This window comes from Armigeres subalbatus, chromosome 3 (genome assembly GCF_024139115.2).
Source record: "Armigeres subalbatus isolate Guangzhou_Male chromosome 3, GZ_Asu_2, whole genome shotgun sequence".
NCBI classification, from domain to species: domain Eukaryota; kingdom Metazoa; phylum Arthropoda; class Insecta; order Diptera; family Culicidae; genus Armigeres; species Armigeres subalbatus.
Window position 1 is genome coordinate 384,360,588 of NC_085141.1, and position 25,019 is coordinate 384,385,606.

At 42.3% G+C, this 25,019-nt stretch overlaps 1 protein-coding gene across 2 annotated transcripts in view; it reads left to right on the plus strand.

Moving 5' to 3' along the window:
* The first annotated feature begins 1,659 nt into the window (after positions 1-1,659).
* LOC134223811 (protein cortex) overlaps positions 1,660-25,019 on the plus strand; it is a 182,294-nt gene continuing 158,934 nt past the window's right edge. For both annotated transcript variants that reach the window (XM_062703014.1, XM_062703015.1), the window contains exon 1: positions 1,660-1,861. In XM_062703014.1, the coding sequence (XP_062558998.1) occupies positions 1,808-1,861 (54 nt within the window). In that variant the 5' untranslated portion in view covers positions 1,660-1,807. The remainder of the gene's footprint in view (positions 1,862-25,019) is intronic.

Here is a 25,019-nt window from a genome sequence, read left to right on the forward strand (position 1 = left end):
GACTCCAGGAAATTCTTGGATGACCTGGAATTGAACAATTGTTGAAGGCAAATGATGAATATACAAAGCATCTACTTTGTTCTTTGGGTTTCTAAGAGTGCCTTCTTATAGGCTTACTTCTGGATGTCAATAATGTTTCAAATTCTTTTACGTCACGTGCCGTAAAACCAAGTGACGTATAAAAATTTGCCGTAAAAAAAGGGTTGAGTGTCTCAATTTTTCATAAGGGTTTGGCATCTTACCCGGATTTACCCTACACTATTTTGGCGATGTTACGTTTTACGCTTTCTTATTGTTTGGAATAATTTCGCTAATGTTTTCCGTTAATTTTCATTTCCGGTATTTTTTCTATGTTTACTACAGTCGACTCTCTACATCTCGATGTTCTACTTCTCGATATCTCACTCTATGTCGATGGTTTGCACTAAGAGAGCAATAATAAGAGCAACGTGGATAGAAAATGTAACTCGGCTAACACTGCAGTTAATCTTACTCATTAAACAACAACACATGAAAAGGAAGAAATAATTTAATGGTTTATTCAGGTAAAATTTCACATACCCCGGTTTAATATGTTCCGCGTTCCTCTTATCAAGGCCTGTAGTTTGCATGGTCTCTTCAATCTACAAACATTTGGACTTTCTACATCTCGATATGCTCTCTATCTCGATATCTCGCTATCTCGATGTATTCTGGCTCCCTATGTCGATATGTTCAATTTTGTAGGGTACTAGACCATCTTTGGACAATAACAAACATTTCAAAAACAAGAGAAGACATCTGTTATGTTGTCTGTTATTGTTTTTCGATCTAGTACCCATTTGAATTTTCCTTCCATTCCACGATCTCTCCTTATCTCGATGATCCCTTCAATATCGAGATATGAAGAGGCAACTGTATTTCTAACCTAAAATGACTTGAATTTTAACCCAATGAATTTGTATGCAGTTTTGCTGCATATGACCTTTTCAGCGCAACAAGGGTAACTGGGGTAATATGCACCCCTTGGGCAAAGCGACCTTTTGACATTTTAAGCGATGTTCTAGGAAAATTTTCAAGAATGCTTCATACTGGATTAGTAGTACGAGATCCGAACTAGGGGGTTTGTCACTTCATCTCATAGCTCCTATTTCCATCCCATAGCACGCATGTTGACAAAAAGAAGCGACGAATTTGGTCCCGTATTTCTTTGTTTAGCGATGTGATGGATATATGCACAGTGAGATGGAGATCGGAACAGGTCCCCTATATACGCTGTAGTAAATACTCTAGAAAAACTGCCGAAAATGTACTCAAAAATGCCATAGGGTCGTTTTGCCCCGGGGTTGCATATTACCCCAGTTTTCCTACACCATTTTTATATGGAGCACCTTAAAAATATTCTTGAAACATATAGTAATTTATTGAAGTTTTTTTTTAATTAGATTAGTTACATTAAAAACTACATAGAGCTAAATTTAATGATTTTAAAGAAGTAAATAACATACAGTGTTACGTGACAAATAGCACAGTACTCCATAGTGAAGGCACCCACCTTACAACCACTCACTCTCTACATAGACAATTTTGCACGCTTCCTATTGTTTGAGATTCGTTAAAATATTTACCAACCAATCTATAAATATTGATTGGTGCTTCTTGTGCTTGAAACGGCACGGCTTGATGATAGTGGGAAATCATGACTCAAATAGTGTGACCGTGTGGAGGTCTCAGTGATGTTTGTTTCTATTAGTTGTGTTGTATTTTTGTTAAATTATTTTTATTTTCAATAATTCTATTATAAGTGCATATAGTGCAATTAGCGGTAATGGAGTGTCATGTGATGAAACGCGACAATTGCTGGATAAACGAGGTCAAAAAGGTAAGTGATTCTCACTCTGATATTCTATCTGTGTATGCCTGCTTTGTTCATTTTCTGCACTATTCGATCGATTGGTATCAGCTTCATCGCCGTGACATGCAACATTTTGGGATTTCCAAGGGCATTACGAATGTAAACTCACAGGACATTACATCATGGAACGTTAATGTCACTCGAAAATCCCAACTCAGTGCATATTTTCCGCTTCTCAATGTATCTCCTGTTGACCGTTCACTGTTAATCGATATCGAAGCTCACTTCAACTTCCTAACAACACACCGCTTGCTATCTGTCGGACAATTTCCAAACAAGTTGGGACTTAGTAGGCCAGTAGCTATTATCGTATGCAGGAAATCTTCTGGTCCACAAAATCCCAGTTCGATTGAAAAAAATTACATAGCAAGCGATCTTTCCACCCGCAACCGGCGCCCGGAGTTCCTGATCGGGTCCGACTCTTGTTTTGACTCCGTTCTGGCGGTGGAATTGTAGTCATTATTAAGTGTACAACCAAGTGTCAAAAGTTCTTGCGGTTGCTGTTATTACCGAGCGCCGAGGCGATGTGCGATGATGGCCGTCGGGCATGACGTTACCGATTTTCCGCAGATTGCGCGCCAGTTAGTGTGCAGCAGGTAATGGAAAATTGCCATCGCAGTTGAGGGAGAGGCGGCTAATCAGTGCCATGCTATACGTCCTGAAGTTGCGTCGCACAGTTGGGAATTTCTTGAAGCCGGGTGGTTAATATGTAGAGTATCTGCTTCATTGTTAAAAATCTATTCCCATATTAGGTAGTCAATAGACCATTTGGGAACAAGTTTTGTTAGTTTCTTTTCCGTCACTGCTATTTGTGCTATTGCTTTCTGCTAAAAATATAAAAAATGGAAATAAATTAAATGGAGCTTGATATTCCGCAGCTAAGTGTAGATTAAGCACTTCCACAATTATTTACTGCGAGGTTTCTAAGCCAGCCAAGTTACCATTTCTGTATTTGTATATCATGAGCCTAACACTATGATAATTTTATGTCCAGGAAAGTTGAAAAAAAGTTCCAACCCGAAAATTTCCTTGACCGAACCGGGAATTGAACACAGCTACTTTCAGCATGGTCTTGCATTGTAGCCGCTCATCTTACCGCACGGCTAAGGAAGGTCCCGTATTCTAAATATTATCAAATCTAATTCACATATGTTGAAAGCTGGAATGTTCAATCTGAAGCGTGAGAGGCAAAATTTTTCTTTTCATTTAATGACGTTCGCAAATGACATTATGTCAAAGGACTCGTGACAATTTTGAGTGATGTCTCTCTTGCGCTTGCCTCAGACATTTAAGGCAATGTACTTATGAACAAGGTTATTACTTTTGTACAAAAATATAGGACTCAAATGTTACTCAGTCATGGTTTATGAATGGAGGAGTGTAAAAAATTTATTTCAAAAACAATCTTGATTTGACCAACAATATTAAACAAATATTCCCCTGTGGTTAGCTGAAAAGAAAAACGGCCAGTTATTCACGAAGACGCGAACACGTTTGGCAGAGCGCCGCGCGGATTACGAGCGGATAATTTCGATCACGAAAACGGAATGGGTGCTGATTCTTCGTTTGTCGGTATGTTATGTGGCAACTTCAGCGGTCGTCGTCGTCGCGGTAACAACAGTCGTCACTTGAGGCTACTATAAATAAAATAGAAAATCATTTGTATAAAATCTTTTAAATTATTTCTCGCTCCGGGTTCGGGAGTTTCTGTATGTTAAACGAGCGATCGCACGAAATATGTTTTCCATAAATCACAGCAGAATTTATGCTTGCCGTTGGGTTGACTCGGGTTGCCTCTGTATTGACACTAGTGACTGAGGTTCATTCCAGGAGACTCACAAATTTTCGTTGGATGGTTGGAATTGAAACTACAATGTTGTTATTGTAATTGATAGTACAGAGTAGCATCTACGAGTCATGGGTAAAGACATGGGTGTGTTCCATCGAGTGTTAGCTAATGAAATACTTCATTCAACTCAGAGTGGTTCTCTTCAAGTTTTTAGTAAACGTAGAATAGTTGATTGAAATAAGTAGAGCGAACTTGTCGTCCAGCGTCATAAATATCATGTACAACATTGCCTGATAACTGTATCTTTAAATGAGTAAAATTTCGAAAAGCAGTATCGAGTGAGCGTAATATTGAAAACAGCAGAATAGAGTAAATGAACATTATTAAAAATACATAAAATAAAATAATGTGGAATAGAATACGAAGCATGATAAATGATTGAGAACCAATGCACATCACGAAAACATAGGGAACCAAAAAATTCATTAGTCACACTTGAGCACTTCAGGAGTACTTCTCATCCTCTGAAGACCAACCAAGCAACGACATGGCATAAAAGAGCACCGATTTTAACTGCATGCATTTATGGCTTATGGCCGAGGCACGGCCAATTTGCTAATCAGCATCAGCCTCATGCCTGGCAGGCTTCTTGTGTTATTGTTAATTATATACAATTGGCCAGTTCAGCTGCGGTAGAAGGTGGGTAGGTTAAAGAGTGTGTAGTTTTTTTTTCCCGCTGACCCGAGAGTCATTTTCTGTTCCTCGCCAGCTGGTCCTGTAATCGATAGCTTTTGGCTTGCAGAAATAAGACATTAAAGCGTTGCTTGTTATGTTTTTCTGCACACTATAAACTTTAGAGCTTTTGCGCAAATACAGTCAGCGACGCTCCGCGCAAATCGATGAAAAATGTTGCTTAATTTTGATGCTATTTATTTTATTGCGCACTTCAAATAAACTTGTTCGATGGGTAGGTTTTCCTGTGGCCAGTAGCGCACTCGCTCAGCGGTTACCCTGGCTCTGCTGTGCCCAGAGGGATCTCCATTTTTCAACGAGTCGACTTTAATGGCCTTTTGATTTTGGTTTTGATTGGACGCTGGCTTTCTGCAACGCTTAGCAATATGGTTCCAATCAAATAATGCTAGCAGTTATGACAGGTTCGAGTAAAACAAATGTAATCCACAGTGGTTGCTTTAAAGAGGGCGGGAAACCATTAGAAGCATGTACGATCGGTGGCTAACAGAAGTTATTGATTAATGGTTTCATTTGGGTACAGACAACACATTGTTGCATATGAAATTCAAATTTCAATGAATTTTATTTTTACGTTGAATATGTTCTCGATTTTGTCTATTGTAAATTTTTTACCGCATGTTAATTTTTCTTTCTTTTTTGAAACTTGTTACATGCATGTTAGTTTTGTTTGATGAAACAGTTTCAAAAATCTTTAGTATCATTCGCGTTTTATGAAGTTTTTATTGAAGTCTTGTAGAACAGGTTTAATGTCCAAGCATTGGTGGTTGCATCAATTATTGCATGTAATCAATCACAGAACAGCATATTAAATGCTAATTGCATTAGATCAGTTTTAACGATATAAAGATGCATTTATTCACCAACTGTCAAGCAACGATACACACGTTCAGCATTACGAATGCAGATGCATTACTTATGTTTTATTTCAACATGTCAAAGTAATGAAGCATTATTTCGATCGTAAAAGGGCCTTTTCCGCTTTAAATCAACTTCAATGGCTGTATTATTTGCAAGCATATATAGCTTCATGGTTACTTAGGTGGTTTTTATTACCAAACATGTTACTTGAGATACCACAAAAAAGTAGTTTTAAACAGAAATATGTAAATCATTTAGTTATCGCAATTTTCGAGCTTTTTACCTTATTCGTCCAACAAAGTTATATTGAATAAGAATTTCACTCCAACTAAGGATGTTAACGATCATTCAGTAATTTGCGTTCGATCATTTAGTAGTTTGTCAATAACACATTCCAGAAGCTGAATTTCAATTAATAGCGCCCTCGAGTGCAATGTTGAGCTATAAATTCGAAAGTGTATCCCCCTGCTTCAATCCATCTAAGGTCACAAAGGAGGTTGACACTTCGTCTGCAATCCGAATACTTAATTTCGAGTCATCCAGCGTTGCACGTATCAGACTAATCAGTTTCGCCGGAAAACCATGTTCGAACATTATCTGCCACAGCTCATTTCTCTTAACTGAATCGTACGCTGCTTTGAAATCAATGAACAGATGGTGAGTCTGCAAGTTGTACTCCCGGAACTTATCAAGGATCATCCAGGCAGGCTGAACATCTGATCCGTCGTTGGTCGGCCCACACGAAAACCTGCCTGGTATTCGCTGACGAAGGACTACGATACAGGATTTTGTTCGCCAATTTCAGAAGGGTGATCCCTCTGTAATTGGCACACTCTAGTCTGTGCCCTTTCTTATAGATTGGGTATATGAGGGCATGGTGGTCGATCAATGAAAGAATGTACAGGTTGAGGATCAAATGCCGGTTCTTCAACTTCAGCATAATCAACGTCCATAGCCCACACTCCGGAAGCACTGATGATGATAAGGACGCATTTTAAGCGCAGCTGGAACGTGAGTACGACAGTTGCCCAAGCCAGGACGTCAAAATCATCTTAGGAGATTTGAACGCTCAGGTTGGCCAAGAGGAGGAGTTTAGACCGACTATTGGGAAGTTCAGCGCCCGCTGGCTGACGAACGGCTAATTGATTTCGCCGCCTCCAAGAATTCCATTCGCAGCACCTACTTCCAACACATTATCGACGTCAGGACATATCGTGGCGCTAACATCGACTCTGACCACTGTCTGGTTATGGTTAAACTGCGCCCAAATCTATCCGTCATCAACAATGTTCGGTACCGACGACCGCCGCGGTACGTTCTAGAGCGACTGAAGCAACCTGATGTCGCCACTGCATACGCGCATCATCTCGAGGCAGCGTTGCCGGAAGAGGGTGTGCTCTATGGGGCCCCTCTTGAGGTTTGATGGAATACAGTCATAGCAGCCATTAACGACGCAGCGGAGAACAACCACGGGTATGGGACGAAGTCAACGGAACTATTGGTTCGACGAATAGTGCAGACAGATTATGGAGGAGAAGGATGCAGCGTGGGCGGTTGCGCTGCAGCAAGGTACCCGACACTCGACAGAACGTGGAACGCTATAGACGGAAGCGGAGACATCAGACCCGCCTTTTTCAGGAGAAGAAACGCCGCCCGGAAGAAGCGGAGGGCGATGGGATAGAACAGCTGTGCCGTTCTCAAGAAACACGCAAGTTCTTTTAGAAGCTCAACGCACCCCGCAAAGGCTTCGTGCCGCGAGCCGAAATGTGCCGGGATAAGGATGGGAGCATCTTGACGGACAAACGTGTGGGGATCGAAAGGTGGAAGCAGCACTACGAGGAACTTTTGAATGGTACTGAGAGCACAGGCAGTGAAAGTCGAGGCAGCGGAGAAGATGACTACGTCAGTTCAGCGGACGATGGAAGCCAACCAGCCCCCACCTTGAGGGAAGTTAAGGATGCCATCCAACAGCTAAAGACCAATAAATCAGCTGGTAAGGATGGTATCGGAGCTGAGCTCATCAAGATGGGCCCGGAGAAGCTAGCCACTTGCCTGCACAAATTGATTGATAGTCAGAATCTGGGAAACTGAACAGCTACGGGAGGAGTGGAAGGAAGGGGTTATATGCCCCATCTACAAGAAAGGCGACAAGCTGGAGTGTGAGAACTTTCGAGCGATCACCATCCTTAATGCCGCCTACAAAGTGATATCCCAGATCATCTTCCGTCGTCTGTCACCATTAGTGAATGAGTTCGTGGGAAGTTATCAAGCCGGCTTCGTTGACGGCCGCTCGACAACGGACCAGATCTTTACTGTACGGCAAATCCTTCAAAAATGCCGTGAATACCAGGTCCCAACGCACCATCTGTTCATTGATTTCAAGGCAGCATACGACAGTATAGACCGCGTAGAGCTATGGAAAATTATGGACGAGAACAGCTTTCCTGGGAAGCTTACCAGACTGATCAAAGCAACGGTGGATGGTGTGCAAAACTGTGTGAAGATTTCGGGCGAACACTCCAGTTCGTTCGAATCGCGCCGGGGACTAAGACAAGGTGATGGACAAGGTGCCTGTTGCTTAACATTGCGCTAGAAGGTGTCATGCGGAGAGCTGGATGTAACAGCCGGGGTACGATTTTCAACAGATCCAGTCAATTTATTTGCTTCGCGCAGCGAGCGAGATGGGCAGACCAGGTGCAAAACGACTTGGCGAGTGTGGGGCGTATTCGAGGATGGAGAGATGCGGCCTTCAACCGTGTATTGTGGCGTCAAACTGTTGATTCAGTGTTATCTGTTTAGATGTAGACTAAATAAATGAAAATGAAATATGAGGCCATCCAACCAGCCGGCAGGCAGTTCTTCATCCTCCCATATTTTCTGGATAATGTGGTGGATTGATTGATGCAGCTGGTAACTTCCATGTTTGAGAAGCTCGACCGGGATCTCATCCTTGCCAGCACCTTTACTGTTTTTCAGCTCATTTAGCGCCTTCTTAGCCTCGTCCAGCGTTGGTGGTTCCACAGCTTTACCATCGCCGACTATGTCCATCCAGCTCCTTAATACACCTTCATTTTCTCCGTTCAACAAATCTTCGAAGTGCTTCTTTCAACTAACTGCTATCGTAGTCTTGTCTGTCAGCAAATTTCCCTCTCGGCCATTGCACATGGCGGGCACTGGCGCAGTCTTATGCCGCACGTCATTGACAGTTGCGAAAAACCTCCGCATATCGTTTCTATCCATGTTCTCTTGCGCTTCAGCTATCACACTCTCTTCGTGATGCCTTTTTTTTCTGCGGTGGATTCGTTTCTCTTCTGCCCTTGCTACACTGTACCGTTCTCTGTTGGAACGGGTACGAGTCACTAGCATTCGACTCCTAGCAATATTTTTCTCGTCCGTCACTCGCTGGTACTCCTCATCAAACCAACCATTTCGTTGGCGTCGCTGTGCAGTGCCCAACACTTCCTGCGCTGTTGTAGTCACAGCTCAGCTTCGTGGATATTTCCCCACAATCTGTTGACGTTGCCAGATACCTATCTCCTATTCGCTCGTCCAGCTTCTGGTGGTACTGTTCAGCAACTCCTTCGACTGACAAGCGTTGGATATTGAAACGCATTGTCCTGTTGTTTCGTGAATTCGTGACGCTGGAGAGTCGCGCCTGAATTTTTTTCAACTACAAGATAGTGATCAGAGTCGATGTTCGGACCTCTGAAGGACCTTACATCTATAACATCCGAGAAATGTCGTCCATCGACCAGCACGTGGTCTGTCTGTGAGCAAGTGTCTCCACTCGGATGTTGCCAGCAAAGGGTACAAGTCACAGAACATTAGCGTTGGTAGCGGAATGAATGCTTTCCGTACCAAACCAATGTCAGGGCGAAAGAAACTTTCTCTTCCGATCTGCGCATTTGCATCCCCGTTTACAATCTTTACATCGTGTATTGGGCATTCTCCGTAGGCCTTATCAACGCTCTCATAGAACTCATTCTTCACGTCATCAGGCTTATCGTTCGTGGGACATAGAGGCTGATCAGGCTACACACTCAGTTTTTATTTCTGCAGCTCGGCAAAAATCCGCACAGCCGTGCGCCAGCAAAATAAAAAACTGATATTCCGGCAAAAATAGCGTTTGTTAGCTGATTTTCGGCAAATTATTTGCTGATTGTCAGCAATTTTGACAGAAATCTCGGCAAAAAACATGTTTGCTGGGCCACGGCTGTGCGATTCTCGGTAAAAGTTCAACATTTTGCTGAGATCCAGGTAAAAAAAATAAGTGTTTATAGTTGAAGAATTTGCCCTTCATTCTTAACACGCAAATGCGGTCGCTTATCGTCTTCCACCGGGAACACGCTTTATCTGCTTCCCGATCACCATGAAGCCAACTCCTCGTTCTGCTCTGTCACCGCCGCAATAGTAGATGTGGTACTTGAATGAAGTGTTCGCTATGGGATCCACTGCCCGAAATTCACGTTCACGGATTGCTACCACACTCACGCCGACCTTATGCAGCTCACGAGGCAGGAGCCCAACACGTGCGGGTTTATTTAAAGTTCTCACATTCCAAGATTCGACTTTCCAACCGTAGTCCTTTATTCGTTGCCAGGTCTGTTGCCGTTGAATCAATCCGTTTGCTCTACTTTTGCCTTTCTTGGTAACTGTATAATTTTCGGTAGGCTACCGTACCAGGGTTGCGCTACCTACACCGCGTTGGAGGGGCTGCCTTCTCGATGCTGACACGATGCAACATGGTGTGCACAGTTTAGCTCGCTGGCACTCGGACGATGATCAGCCGCCCCTAACATGGAGAACATACGCTCAATAAGATCCGCACCTCCGGAGAGGAAGAAAGAAGAGCTCAGCTCAGCTCAGATTTTGACATAGATTATGACTTCGATTCATGTTTTCATGACTCTGAGTCATGCTTCCACTACTCAGTATCGTTTTTTTCAGGAAACAGCTTCATGTTTTCATGACTCTGATTCATAAAATCATGAAGCTGTTTCATGAAAAACGATGCTGAGTAGTGGAAGCATGACTCAGAGTCTTGAAAACATGAACCAAAGTCATAAATTATGTCAAAATCTGAGCTGATAATCAGGTATTTGTAGTTGCTCTGGAAATTTGAACGTAGTGAGGTACTCCGGGGGAACGCGAAGTGAAAAAAAAATTTCTGCATCGAAGAACAGAAAATCAATCTTTTCGATAGTGTTGGTGCTGGGCACGCCAAATAAATGCTGAAAAAATCCATATTCCTCTGCTTCTGCTTAGCTGTTGACAGATGTGTTTATCAGTAATGCATGATTTTAACTCACGATTTTTATTCTGAGATTTGAATCGACACCTTGGAATCATAAATGACAGATTCATTATTTATGTTACTACGTTCATGACCTTAGTTCACGATTCCAGTGTGCTGCGTCATGATATCATGACCAAAATTCCCACTTTTTGTCAAATAAATCGGAATCATAAATGACAGATGCCAGATTCACGAATTACGATTCTATTTCCATGACTTCAGTTCATGGTTATGGAGTCCATGCTTCATGATATTATGACCCTGTTTGCCACTTTTTGCCATAAACTATCGAAAACGTAACGCCAAGCTAGTGGTACAGCCAAATGAATCATGATGTCATGATATTTCTTCATGGTGTATTTTCATAACATAGAAACACACATTTTTATTAAAATCATGACTCATTTTGCCACTTTTTAGTTGCGGATTTTTGGCCGTGTGTACTAGAAGACTATCACAATCCACGTAGTATGTTATTTGGATGTCATATAATCTCAAGTAGAAGGTAACAGGGACAATAATGTTGAAGTAATACAAGTTTAATTGCTGACCACGATTCAGTGTTCCAGCGAGAGTCGTTTAGATGTTTTAATATAAACCAAATATACCGACTTAATGCATATACAGGTAATCTTCGATATAACGTACCCCCGATATAACGTACACTCGATATAACGTCACTCAATATAGCGTACATTTTTCCCCGTTATAACGTACACTTTGAAAAATAATTTTAATTTTGGTAGTTATTACAAAATAATTTACTAAATCGTTATGATGTAGGGATGGCATAATTGTATGGAGTCTAATTTTATCAGCTAGAGGCATTAATTACTCGAAATAGAATTTGCGAAGAAATTCCTAGATTTCTACAGGAATTCCTTCAGGAACTCCGACAATTGCCGGAGGGATTTCTTCAAAACATCATTCCGAAATGAATCCAGTAATTCCTTTGAAAATTCTTCCAGGAATTCTTTCGGAATTTCCCTTAGACATTAGGTCAATACTTTCAAGAAAATCCTAAGACCTCCGGATCCCCATCGGAAACTCCTTGAGCAACACTTTTAGAAATCATCCCAGGATTTTTTCTTAAAAATTCTAGAATAAAAGTGATGAGTGTTTCCGAGAAATTTTTGACATTGTAGTCTAATGCGTTAATTGTTTGTGAATGGCAGGTAAAACTCGTCTCGTAGGTTTTCCCAGTACTTTAGCAACTGCAGTAGAGCAGGGCATGATTAGCCTCCACCACCCTATAAGACCGCATCCAACCACTCACCATAGTCCTCCAACCCAACACCAGAAGGCCAGAAGTACCTTCGTTAAGTAGCCATTAAGGGGTGGCGTAATTGGGTCGATACTATGAGACGAGGTCACTTACTTGAAAAAGGAGGTCATGACCCTGGGATGCGATCACTATTCCAAAATATTTTGAAGCGAACGGATGTTACAAAGTTACAATGTTACCAAAGTTGGAAGTTGAAGAGTAGAGAGAAAGTACTTGGGACAAGAGAAGGCGTTGAGGACAACCCCACGGTCTTTACGTTGAAAACCCCAGCAAGAACCGCCGTAATTCCCTGGTTCCGTAGTCGGCCCAATCCGGCCCAGTCCCAATCTGCTGAAAGTCGATCGCCCTTCTTATTGGTCGAGTTGTAACGAAGCAAGAAGCGAGGAAGATCTCCAAGCAACCCGGCGATACCACCGGTAAGCCCACACAGCCACAGAAGGAAGGAAGGAAAGAGTGGTGCAGTGCTGCGAGGAAGGCAGAGACTCTAAAGACAGGTTAACTAGCTGGGATTTCTTTGAAAAATCATCCGGAAACAACTTCGGAAATAAATCTAAAAATCATATTTAAATTCGTCCTCAATGTTTCTTCGAAATGAATGAATTTTAAGAATTACTTCAGAATCTACCTAATGAGTTCCTTCGGAATTCAAAACTTCTTTCTGGAATTCTTTAGGAAATTCTTCGAATCAATCATTTAGAAATATATTCACGAATTCCTTTTAAACATTATCCGGAAAAACCTTCCGAAACTCCTTTAGAAAGATCTACGGAAAATATTTTGGTAATTTTTTCGGATATTCCTTCAAAAATTCCTTTGGAGATTCGTTCTGGAATTCCTTTACAAATTCCTTCGGAAAATTATTAAGGTTTTGAAAATTTGCTTAGGAATTTCTTCGGAAATTGCTTTAGATTTACTTTTTAGGAATTCATTTAAGAGTTCCTTCAGGAATTCCACCGGAAATCCCCATGGAGATTCTTTCGCAAATACCTTAGGAAATTTCTTCAGAAATTCCTGTTAGCGTCAAACTTAATTTCTAAATTAAAAAAAGACGTTAATAAAAATTTAAAAAAAATCAGGATTTTCTATAAAGTCCTCCAGAAATTCGTTCAGAACTTTCTCCAGCAAATAATTCAGATCTTTCTGCAGGAAATTACTTTGCATATTCCTCAGTTTTTTCAGCAACTCTTTCAGAAATTTCTTCGGAAATTCCTCTGGAATTTTTTTCAGAATTTCCAGAATTTCTTTAAACATTTCTCAGGAATGTTTTTCGGTAATACCAGCGGAAAATGCTTCGAAGAATTCTTTTGATTTTTTAGGCATTCTTTGGGAAATAGTTTGGAAATGCCGTTTGGAATTTCTTGGCATATCCCTTTAGGAAATCTTTGACTTTTTCGTTAAAAATTCCATCAAAAATTCCTTCAAACATTTTGTTGAAAATTCCTTCAAGGAAGTATTAAAATTTCTGGAAGAATACATCCAACAAAGTATCGGATAGAATTCAGGTATTTTGTATGATTTAATTGAAGAGAAGAATTCCTAAAGAAATCTCTGAAAAAAATATCAAAGGAATTTCCGATGAAAAAATCATAAAATTCTCCAGACTTTTATTCAGGAACTTCTCTAGAAATTCCATCGGAAATTTCGAATAAAATTGATAAAAATTACCGTGATATCAGCTTTTTTTTCAGAATAATGTTGACGTATATAATTAAATATTTATGAAAATATTTAATTTGGCCAGTCACGTGCCCCATCGTGCCCTAGTTCAAATCCACTAAAGATCGCGAATACTCAATAAATCAAACAAACGGTGCAACGAAAAGCAAGCCTTGTGTTTCCAGTGCCTCTCAGCCTCTTATTTCCTGTACTTTATATAGAAATAAAATGACGAATACAATTCTTCGGGTCATTTTTCTTAGCAACGAACAAGTTTGTAGGAATTGTTCACAAGAAAAGCTGTTTCGCACTGCTAGCTGAGCCATATATAAAAAAAATAAAATTCGCCCATAAAGTACATGATAGTACAACATTTATGTAGTGTAAAATAAGAATGATTACTCATTGTGACGACGAAAGCCACCTCGCGGTGGAGTTTACCTGACGCCAACTACGATACGATAAAAGCTGCAACGTGCCGATTTATGACAACTTTCGCCGTACGGTGGAGAGGGAGGAATAGGGGAAGACAAGAAAAATAAATAAATTGGTATGTGGCTCAATGTGCATTGAAGTGCGATAATTTCTAAAAGTGGTATGAATTTATATACAAATAACATTATACTTAAAGCTATCATGCAAAATTTGTTATTCTAGCAATTGTATAACCTATATTTGGGAGACTCGATCAGGGAAGAATTTGTACTGAAAATACTGAAAATTTGTAAGTAACAATCAATTAATGCAGTCTCATTTGTATTCTAACCCAATAAACTTACAGCTAAAGTATATCCCACAAATCACCTGCGTTTTAAATTGGTTCGGGATCGCTCTAAGAGTTTCGGTGACAACAATTTCTTTAGAAATTTTCACTACAAGATCCCCGGAGATGAGTTCACATGCAGAAATGGGTGACCTTACGATATCACCGTCGAACTGTCCAGTCTGTGATCGCCCGGACAGCGCCGAGGACATGGTGGCGTGTGATGGATGGCAGTCTTGGTACCATTACAGCTGCGCAGAAGTCGATGCAAGTGTAGCTGACCAGCCGTAGCAGTGCACGTCTTGCGGCATTTTAAACCGAACTCCGGTTCCATCGCAAGCCATTCGGAAGGCAGACAGCAAGAAAGGCGGGAAGCGTCTCACGGTTCCAGTTAATACAGGCAAGTCAAACACGTCCGTTGCAAGCAAAGGAGCTTCACGAAAGAGCAAGAAATCTGCGGTAGGGGATAATGTTAGTTTAACGTCTAGTGCTAAGGCTAGGCTAGAACTCGAACTAAAAATGATAGACGAGCAGGACTGTATTAAGGAGCAAGAACTTCAGGCTGAGTTAGAAATGAAAAATAAAAAGTTATTGCTAGCGAAACAGAACAGGGACCGCGAGTTAGCTTTAGAAGCCAAAAGAATAGCAGAAGAGAAGGCCTTTGAGGAGAAAAAATTAGAAGAGGAAGATAAAGGCCGTAAGGCGTTGTTGGAGATGAGACGACTGTCACTAGAAGCCAAAAAGTGTATCGTTCGGCAATTTTCACAACGCGGCAGTGAAGTATCAAGTGTGAGTGGAAGTGTGGTAACTAATTCTAAAGAGAAAATACGAAGTTGGTTGCAAAAATCAGGCGAGCAGACAGAGGTAGACAAGAAATCCACGCCAGCAGCAGAAAGCATCAACAACGTGTTGGAGAAAGCAGATCAAGACGAATTCGGAGAAGCCTTTGGAGTATCAAGGAAAACTCGCACCGACAATCCAAATGAAGACGTAGCGTGCGGAGTAGCAAGCGCTGTAGTAGATAATCAAGAATATTACAGTCCAACTAGCAGACAGTTGGCAGCGCGACAGGTAATGGGAAAGGATTTGCCAACATTTTCCGGGAATCCGGAGGAATGGCCAATCTGGATTAGCAACTTTGAACGATCGACAGTTACGTGCGGATTCTCGATGGATGAAAACCTAATCCGGCTTCAGCGCAGCCTCAAGGGACCGGCAATGGAAACCGTGCGGTGCAGATTGCTTTCTCCTGCAAGCGTTCCTCACGTCATCAAAACTTTGCAGATGCGGTATGGTCGACCTGAAACGTTGATAAGGGCACTTACCGAAAAGATTCAACAGCTACCTCCACCAAAGATGGATAATTTGGAAAGCATAGTTGACTTCGGTTTAGCGGTGGACAGTTTGGTCGAACATTTGAAGACCGCGAAGCAACAGGCGCACTTGGCAAATCCGTCATTGCTGCACGACCTGGTTGCAAAGCTTCCCGTGGATTACCGTATGAAATGGTCAGCTTACAAAAGTACCATTCCGATAGTAAATCTTGGAACCTTCGGATCTTTCATGACATCGTTGGTAGAACTAGCATACGATATTATGGATGACAAACCGAGTACGAAGGCCTCGAAAGCTGAACCGAAGCCCAAAGACCGAAGCTTCATTCACGCACACGCAGAAACAACTTCGGCTGGATTGACTTCAAACAAGAGCACATCAGCCCCTCCGGTAAAAAAGGTCTGTGCTGCCTGCAAGAAAGAAGGACACAAGGTGACGGAATGTTTCACTTTTAATGCAATGAAAGTCGACGATCGTCTCAAAGTCGTCAGTCAGAATGCGCTTTGTAGAACCTGTTTGAATCAACACGGCAAATGGCCGTGTAAAACGTGGCGGTCATGCGGAATTGAAGGATGTCGTCTTCGTCATCATACGCTGCTGCATGCTGCCACACCGGACATTTCACTCGTAGCGTCTACAAGTCATTCGGAGCTATTACGTGGTGATGGCCCAATATTTCGTATTATACCAGTTACGCTGTACGCGGAAGGGCATAAAGTGAATGTATTTGCATTTGTTGACGAAGGCTCGCAGATTTCTCTTTTGGAAGAAGCAGTAGCTCAGCAGCTTGGCGTTACTGGTCCATCCAGCACCCTAGGACTACAGTGGACGGGAAATATTACGCGGGAAGAGGCCAACTCACGTGTCATCCAAATAGAAATATCAGGCATTGCGTCAACCAACCACTACAAGATAGTTGATACACGTACTGTAAAAGGTCTCCGACTGTCATCACAATCCTTGTGCTACCGGGAACTAGCAGAAGTGTATCCGTACCTTCGAGGATTGCCGATCGCTGACTACGAAAATGTAACACTAAAACTCCTTATTGGTCTTGACAACCTGAAACTCACGATTCCACAAAAAGTTCGAGAAGGTGGTTGGGGCCAACCAATAGCAACCAAATGCCGTCTAGGCTGTATTTATGGCTGTAAGACTGTGCCGCGAACACCTCCAATGGCCCCGCTGCCAAAAGTTCGTGTGACACCTTTCGTGCGACCATTCACATTCGTTGGTTTAGATTATTTTGGGCCAGTTTTGGTGAAGGTTGGGCGCAGCAATGCAAAACGATATATTGCACTCTTTACGTGTCTAAGTGTTCGGGCGGTACACATGGAGATCGTACACAGTTTGTCAACAGAGTCTTGCATTCAAGCCATTCGTCGTTTCGTGGCACGTCGGGGATCGCCAGCTGAGTTCTTCACCGACAATGGGACAAATTTCCACGGAGCCAATAATCAGTTGCAAAAAGAGATAGAGGAGAGAAGCAAACGGTTAGCCACAGTCTTCACCAACTCAGCAACTCGTTGGTCGTTCAACCCACCGGGAACACCTCATATGGGTGGGGTTTGGAAGAGAATGGTGCGGTCTGTGAAGGAAGCCATCAAGTTCACTCTGGAAACATCTAGAAAACCGGACGATGAAACTCTGGAGACAGTTATCATTGAGGCAGAAGGTATGATAAATACTCGGCCTTTGACTTACATTCCCCTGGAATCGGCAGATCAAGAGGCGTTAACGCCAAACCACTTTTTGCTTGGAAGCTCGTCCGGTGTGAAGCAATTACCTGTTCTACCAACCAATTACCATTCAACTCTACGCAGCAGTTGGAACCTAGCCAAGCATTTGGCTGATGGATTTTGGAGGCGCTGGATAACAGAGTATCTTCCGGTAATTTCACGACGCTGCAAGTGGTTTGATGGCGTAAGGGATTTGATAGAAGGAGACTTGGTACTGGTGGTAGGTGGTGCAGTGAGGAATCAATGGACTAGAGGAAAGGTTGAAGGAGTTATGCTTGGGTCGGATGGACGAGTGCGGCAAGCGTGGGTTCGTACCAGCGGAGGTCTTAATCGTAGATCAGTAGTTAACTTGGCTTTGCTTGACGTCATGGAGGATGGTGACCCTAACACAGCAAATGGTAGCGGTTCACGCGGGGGGGAATGTGACGACGAAAGCCACCTCGCGGTGGAGTTTACCTAACGCCAACTACGATACGATAAAAGCTGCAACGTACCGATTTATGACAACTTTCGCCGTACGGTGGAGAGGGAGAAATAGGTGATGACAAGAAAAATAAATAAATTGGTATGTGGCTCAATGTGCATTGAAGTGCGATAATTTCTAAAAGTGCTAAAATCAGCCTATTTATTGTATTAATCCTACCTAAATCTATATACATCTAAAATTAATAGAAAGTGGTATGAATTTATATACAAATAACATTATACTTAAAGCTATCATGCAAAATTTGTTATTCTAGCAATTGTATAACCTATATTTGGGAGACTCGATCAGGGAAGAATTTGTACTGAAAATACTGAAAATTTGTAAGTAATAATCAATTAATGCAGTCTCATTTGTATTCTAACCCAATAAACTTACAGCTAAAGTATATCCCACAAATCACCTGTGTTTTAAATTGGTTCGGGATCGCTCTAAGAGTTTCGGTGACAACACTCATGCTTCGATATAACGTACAAACTTGAAATCGATATGTACGTTATATCGAAGTTTACCTGTAGCTGGTATGTTTCAAAAGTCAACTTTTAAAACTTTTAACGGTGACGATTCATCAATATTGCACCAAAGGCTGATTATTCGAACAAGATTAATTTCTCGTGATCTTCTTCATAACCATCGAAGTCTAGGTTAAGTTTTTAGAAATTTTGGCCAAAATAGCCGGGATTCATCCAGATTACCAAGAACTCAGTCGCTGGATTTTTAGCAGTACCAAAATTTAGCAAATGAATAATGGCAGCTTCAATCAATGAGAAACTGTATGCTAACAAAAGGAGTTTTCAGACACTAAACACATTATATACCCGCCCGTTCTCAAAACAACCTAGCGACCGCCATTCACCGCCCGGGACATAAATTGAATTAATTTTAACGAACTCAATTCTTCACCTTCCGTGCGACAAACTCGCGCTCTGTGGCGGACGTCTGACCGGCCACTACAGGAGGCATCCAATAATGCCCCCATTGAAAACATTTCACTCTGACAGCGCGACGGACGTGGCTTTATGGAACTTATCCCCGTCCTCCTCGAGTGCCGATCGCGTCGTGGTTCTATACGATATTATGTGGTCCACTCGAGAAAAGCTCATAGGAACTAACAGCTCGCGCGCCGTGGTGGTGAGCTAGTTTATGATATTATTAAGACGTTTCAATAGTGCACTCCTCTGGTGGAAATTCCGCGCGGTGATCTGTTTGGGCTGCATTTTTCCGCACATCATTATGTCGCATTGTCTGGCTTTCCCAACGGACGGAATCGGGACTTGGTCATCGACAGCGGGGGGTCTGCGGAACGCGTGTGCCAACCACATCCGAGAGGTGTTTGCGCTCGAGAAATCGATAATGACACAATCTACTTGAGAGTGTGTTTTAGCAGCTTCTGCTTACATGCAGACCGGTCGCAGCGGGAAACATTATGGCGCATGCTGTGAAGGCATGGAAATAATATTCAATAAATTACGGGAGGTTCCAATTTATGGAAAATTCCGATAAAATTAATGTGGCAACTATTTAGAGCTCGCAGCGCATATGCACTTGGATTCTATTGTATTTGATAAAATGGTGTCAGGGACGTATGAATAGTGATACATATTATTATCACCATATAGAACGTTAATCAAGAGATATCTTTTTACCGTTGGAATCTGATATTTTTTGAATGTAGCTAATACAGATTAGAAATTAATAAACAAGTTTCAACAAAATTATATATTATAATTAAATAATCATTTTGTGATAGGCAACTTCTTCCAATTCAAGGCACAAAAAAAAACATCTATTAAGCTTCAAATAATTTTCTATTTATCTTTAGTAAGTTTTGATTCAAAGCTGAACTAGTTTAGCTTTCGACCATAGACAAATCCAATTTTACAACGAGTATGCATGATTCGATGATTCGATTTTGTGGTAACTCAAAGTCAATAGCATATACCACCTTAATGACTGCTCTTGTGGTTAAATCAAACCAAGCCACAACCATTCCGGGTCTAGTTCGCGCCGATCGGGTATAAATAATTTTCATCTTTATGCTTCATCACAGCCCCTCGGCCCATATATGCGGTGGGAAAGTGCATCCGCAATGCGACCAGTAAGCTCCTTTGAATGTCTTGCACTTTGGCTTCCGACGGATCCAGTTGTGCTACCCAGGCTGCTTCAACAGCATAGATCGCACATTCGCAGAATTTATGTTCGAATTGAAAATCAATTTTAAATTTACTACTGTTTTGTGAGCGGAGTTTCGCGCGTGTTTTGCGTTAAAATTCCTGCTTGTCTACGCGCGAGCACACGCTCACGATTCGCACCATAAGTTTTTTTTTTCATGCAAGTGAACCGCAGTAACAGCTGCTGTGATGGTTGGCAGCGAACAGCCCATTCCTGATCATGCGCGGTGAAGGAAAATATGTCACGATCAGGTGGCGTAGGGAGGAGCCCACCATCCCTGCCAATAAGTGTGTGTTGAGCAGGGCTGCTAGTTGTATGTTAACACGATTCAATGCGGCTGTAAATTATATCATCTCTTCTTGCCATGCCAATTGCACGATGGTACATGCGTGAACTTCCCTGGTCGTGGTTTGACCTCGCGCCGCCGTGCCGCGTTGAAAACGGTTGTAATTTGCGACTACCAACATGAATGAACGGTTTGGGATGTAGATATAGTTGATACTGGCAGAAATGGTTTTAAGAGAACTCCAGTTTTACTATGAGGGAACCATAAGTCAAACAGTCAGTGATTAATGGAACACCGGTTAAGTTTGCATCGTTAATTATTTCTATTTCTATTTTTTTAAACTATTTTAATGTAAATCCGTACAATCTTTTCCTGGAGATGTTCAATTAAGGATGGCTTGGAAGTTGAAGAATTTCAATGCTTTTATTAAAAACTAGTCGACTCGGCAGACGTTGTCCTGCATAGTAGGCGAAAAAGCGCGTAGAGAACTGCCAATACTAAATTTCCATACAAATCTTTATTTAAGTTTTTCACGATTTACTCAACCCTACTCGTGATTTTCGCCTAAAAAATATCATATAAACCCGTCGGAAACGATAACGAACATATCTGCTGAAGAAATGGAGAAAATTCATCCAGCCGTTTTCGAGTTATGCGGATACGAACACAGACCATTTCATTTTTATTATACAGAAGAAGAAGAAGAAGAAAGAAGAAGATGTTATGTTTTTATTTTGATTCGCATGTCTAATCTACCGGCTTATTTCGTGCCGCATCATGGTCAAATACTGAACAAGTGGAGATATATCAGCTTCCACACTGATATTCTTTTCTCCCCCTTCACACGGGAGTTTGGCAGAAGGAAGGTCGTGCGAAATGTGCCATCACAAATATTGCCCTCTGCTTGCTTTCAAATTGACTTCTATAAAAAACATTCTTCATGCCTGCCGTATCCTAACGGAATTATCAATTCTATACTTTCGCCTCTAATTCTATCATGAACATGTACGTCTGAGTTTGGAAGATGATATTAGCATTTCCATATCATTGTAAATCATGCGATGTTTGTCAAAAATTGGAATGAAGCAGCTTCATGAAGTTAAATATTTTAAGCCCTGGTCTGCAGACCCGAGTGGTCTGGAAATAGCTCTTAAAACAGATTTGTCTCGCAAAATTCAAACTTTTGATTATAATTGAAAATAAATCGGTTCTTTTCAGCACCACTTTTATATTCGGAAGAAAGTTAAGTCATGTTGAGCTGAGCTTAGTGTAGCTATGACTGACTACACTAATCAATGGTTGCTTTTCAGGGATTGACCAAAATCAGTGAAATTGTACAAGGAATCGACTGAATGAACGACTGGGATTGTTCAAGTATTCCTAATGTTCAAATTTCAGTAACTGAAATGTCAAAGATCAATTACGGCGCCGGACACTCTTTTGATGAAGCTCGTTGTTTGAGATCCAGTTGTGATGCCACCAGGCCCGAATTATATACCGCAGGCATCTGTTAATGAACACCTGCAGCCGTTGAATGTTCTTCACTGATACACACCATGTTTCGCTAGCATATAACAGCACAGATTTCACGTTAGAGTTGAAAAGTCGTATTTTGGTGCGTTCGCTTATCTGCCTGTTTTTCCAGATATTTCTTAAACTCGCAAAGGCAGCCCTTGCTTTCTTGATCCGTGCGCCTATGTCGATCTTGGTACCGCCGTCTGACGCCATTTGGCTACCAAGCTATTGGAAGCTTTCAACATTCTCCACTGGTAGCCCGGCTACTGTGAAACTGGAAGGAGTCACCGTGTTTACATCCAACGATTTGGTTTTGTTGACGTTGATGACTAAACCTGCAGAGGAGGAGCGCTCGGAAAGGTCGTTGAGCTTACTCTGCATATCAGAGCGCCGTTGCGCTAGGAGTGCAACGTCATCAGCCAATTCGAAGTCGTTTAGGTGCTCCATGGTTATAGGCTGCCATAACAGCCCGCGGTGTGGTTCACGGTCAATCGCATCTACCAGAATCTCATCGATTACTATGAGGAACAGTAACGGTGATAGGATACATCCTTGCCTCACACCAGCTACCACCCGGATAGGGTCGGACAGGACCCCATTGTGCAGCACTCTGCACGAAAAGGCCTCGTACTGTGCTTCGATGAGGCCGATGATTTTCTCAGGAACCCCCTTGCGTCTCAGGGCGCCCCACATATTCTCGTGATTGAGACGGTCGAAAGCTTTTTCGACTCTTGGAATTCGTTGACCTGCTCCAGAATGATGCGGAGCGTGACAATATGGTTCACATAGGATCTTCCGGAGAGTTGCATCGATCTTCTCCTGAACAATAGGATAATTTTGCTAGGACTAATTTTGCACAGAACTTTGAGAACGGTACACAGCAACATAATGCCTCGCCACCCAAGTAGCATTTTAAGTTTTATAACGCTCTGGAAAACCATATTTTACTCTTCAAAAGTATTATAAAACCAGCATAAAACCAAAATGTTACTAGGGCAGTTATCGCATACAGTCAGGTCACCCTTTTTGGGCACCTTCACTAAGATACCTTGCCTCCAGGCGACCGGGAAAGTTGCGGTGTCCCAGATATTACGAAATAAATGATGCAGTAGTTGAGCGGATGTCATGGGGTCAGCTTTGAGCATCTCGGCTGATATGCGGTCGACCCCTGGGGCTTTATTCGATTTCATGCTTTGGATGGCTGTTTGAATCTCTAGCAGTGATGGAGCTTCGGTAGTGACGCGTGCTATACGTGGGATCCTAGGCAGATCATGCCAAGGTGGTGATGGCCTGGCAGGCACTTGAAAAAGTTGTTCAAAGTGCTCGAACCAGCGTTTCAGCTGGTCAGTTGGGTCGGTCAATAACTGATCATTCGCGTCTTTCACAGGCATCGTTGCATTCATCTTCGCCCCGCTTAAGCGTCGTAAGATATCGTAGAGGAGGCGAATGTCCCCGGTTGCGGCGGCTTTCTCTCCTTCGTCGGCCAGAGAGTCTGCCCACGCTCCGTCGACATGAGCGTTTTACTTCCTTCTCAAGAGCCGCGTATCGTTGACGGGCTAAGACTTTGGCTCCTCTGGTTTTCGACCGCTCTATCGCGGCTTTGGCTTCTCTTCGCTCTTCTATCTTTCTCCAGGTCTCATCGGTGTTTCATAGTTTTCTCTGGGTGCGTAGCTCGCCCAGATTATTCTCGCTGGTGGTGAAGAAGGCATTCTTGATGGCGGTCCATTGGTCTTCCACGCTGCCACCTTCCGGAATATCTGCAGCACGCGTCTCCAGTTCTTCAACGAAGGACCGTTTCACCGTGGCATCTTCCAGTCGGCGTGTGTTGAATCGTCGTCCAACTCTTTCCACCTGCCGACGAATCCGCGCAATGCGCAGGCGTATTTCGCCGATGAGGAGGTGATGATCAGATGCGATATCGGCACTACGTTTATTCCGTACATCAAGAAGGCTCCGTTTCCATTTTCGGCTGATGCATATGTGGTTGATTTGATTTTCTGTAAAGCCGTCACGGGAGACCCACGTGACCTTGTGAATCGGTCGATGAGGGAAGAGCGATCCCCCGATCACCATGTCGTTATTACCACAAAATTCTGCGAACAGCTCTCCGTTTTCGCTCATTTCTCCGAGACCATGGCGTCCCATAATGCGCTCATGGTTCAAGTTGTCGGATCCGATCTTCGCATTGAAGTCGCCCAAAGAGATCTTGATATCACCCTTCGGAATTCTATCTACGACGGCATTGAGTTGACTGTAGAAGTTGACTTTGACCGCAAAACACAAAAATACCGAATCCTGCGAAGTGTCTAAGATCTAAGCATGGTGTAGGGGAAGGGAAGCCAATATGCCCTAGCTAAGCAAACACTGCTTTATTGTCTTATTTGTAACTTTATTCATGGGTATTTTCACATTATGCAACAGTTAAACAAGATAGCTAGTTAATGCCATTCAAAAATTGTCAAAAACTTCAATCATATTGATATAATCCACATTTCAAAAAAGTGTTGATATTCTGTTGCCGGAAAACTCATGAGGCAAAACGCCTTTTAGCTGGCAGCTCCTAGGGAACAAAGCAGCATGCGTCGGCGAATCAGCATTCTGGTATGGATAGTACGTGGAGACGCAAGTACATTGTAGTGCCACTAGGGCGTTTTGTCTCGCCAAAATGTTAGATGTTTCTTCAAAATGTGCAACATTTCGGTTTTCCGACCTTCCCATACACTATTTTGAAACTTTTTTCGCCTAACCTACATAATTTTAGATCTAGTTTTGTTACGGCCATCTTAATGACGTTAAATATGAGGAAAACCACAAAAGGCCTTTTGACCTTGGGCGGCGTTTTGGGGCCTCTTCCCCTATGCAAACTGTGGAAGATCGTGCTTTGGACGACCGAAACGACGCGCAATTCTAACTCCGATCCTCCAAATCTAGTCAATCCGATCCGATCCAAATACTAATCAAACACAAATCGCTGTCCCTCGACGAGAAAAAATCATACTTAAGCTGAGATGATTTTTTTTAAAGTGTACTAGCGGGACTGTTTTTAGCGTTCTGTGATTTTTTTTGCAAAATTCTGTGTTTGGTTGTGTTTCATTCAAAAGAGTAACTAACAATAGAGGTTAACGCGAAGCGAACTTTCATCGCAGTAAATACAAATCATAATCACTTTGCGTCGATAGCAGATTGATGGCGTC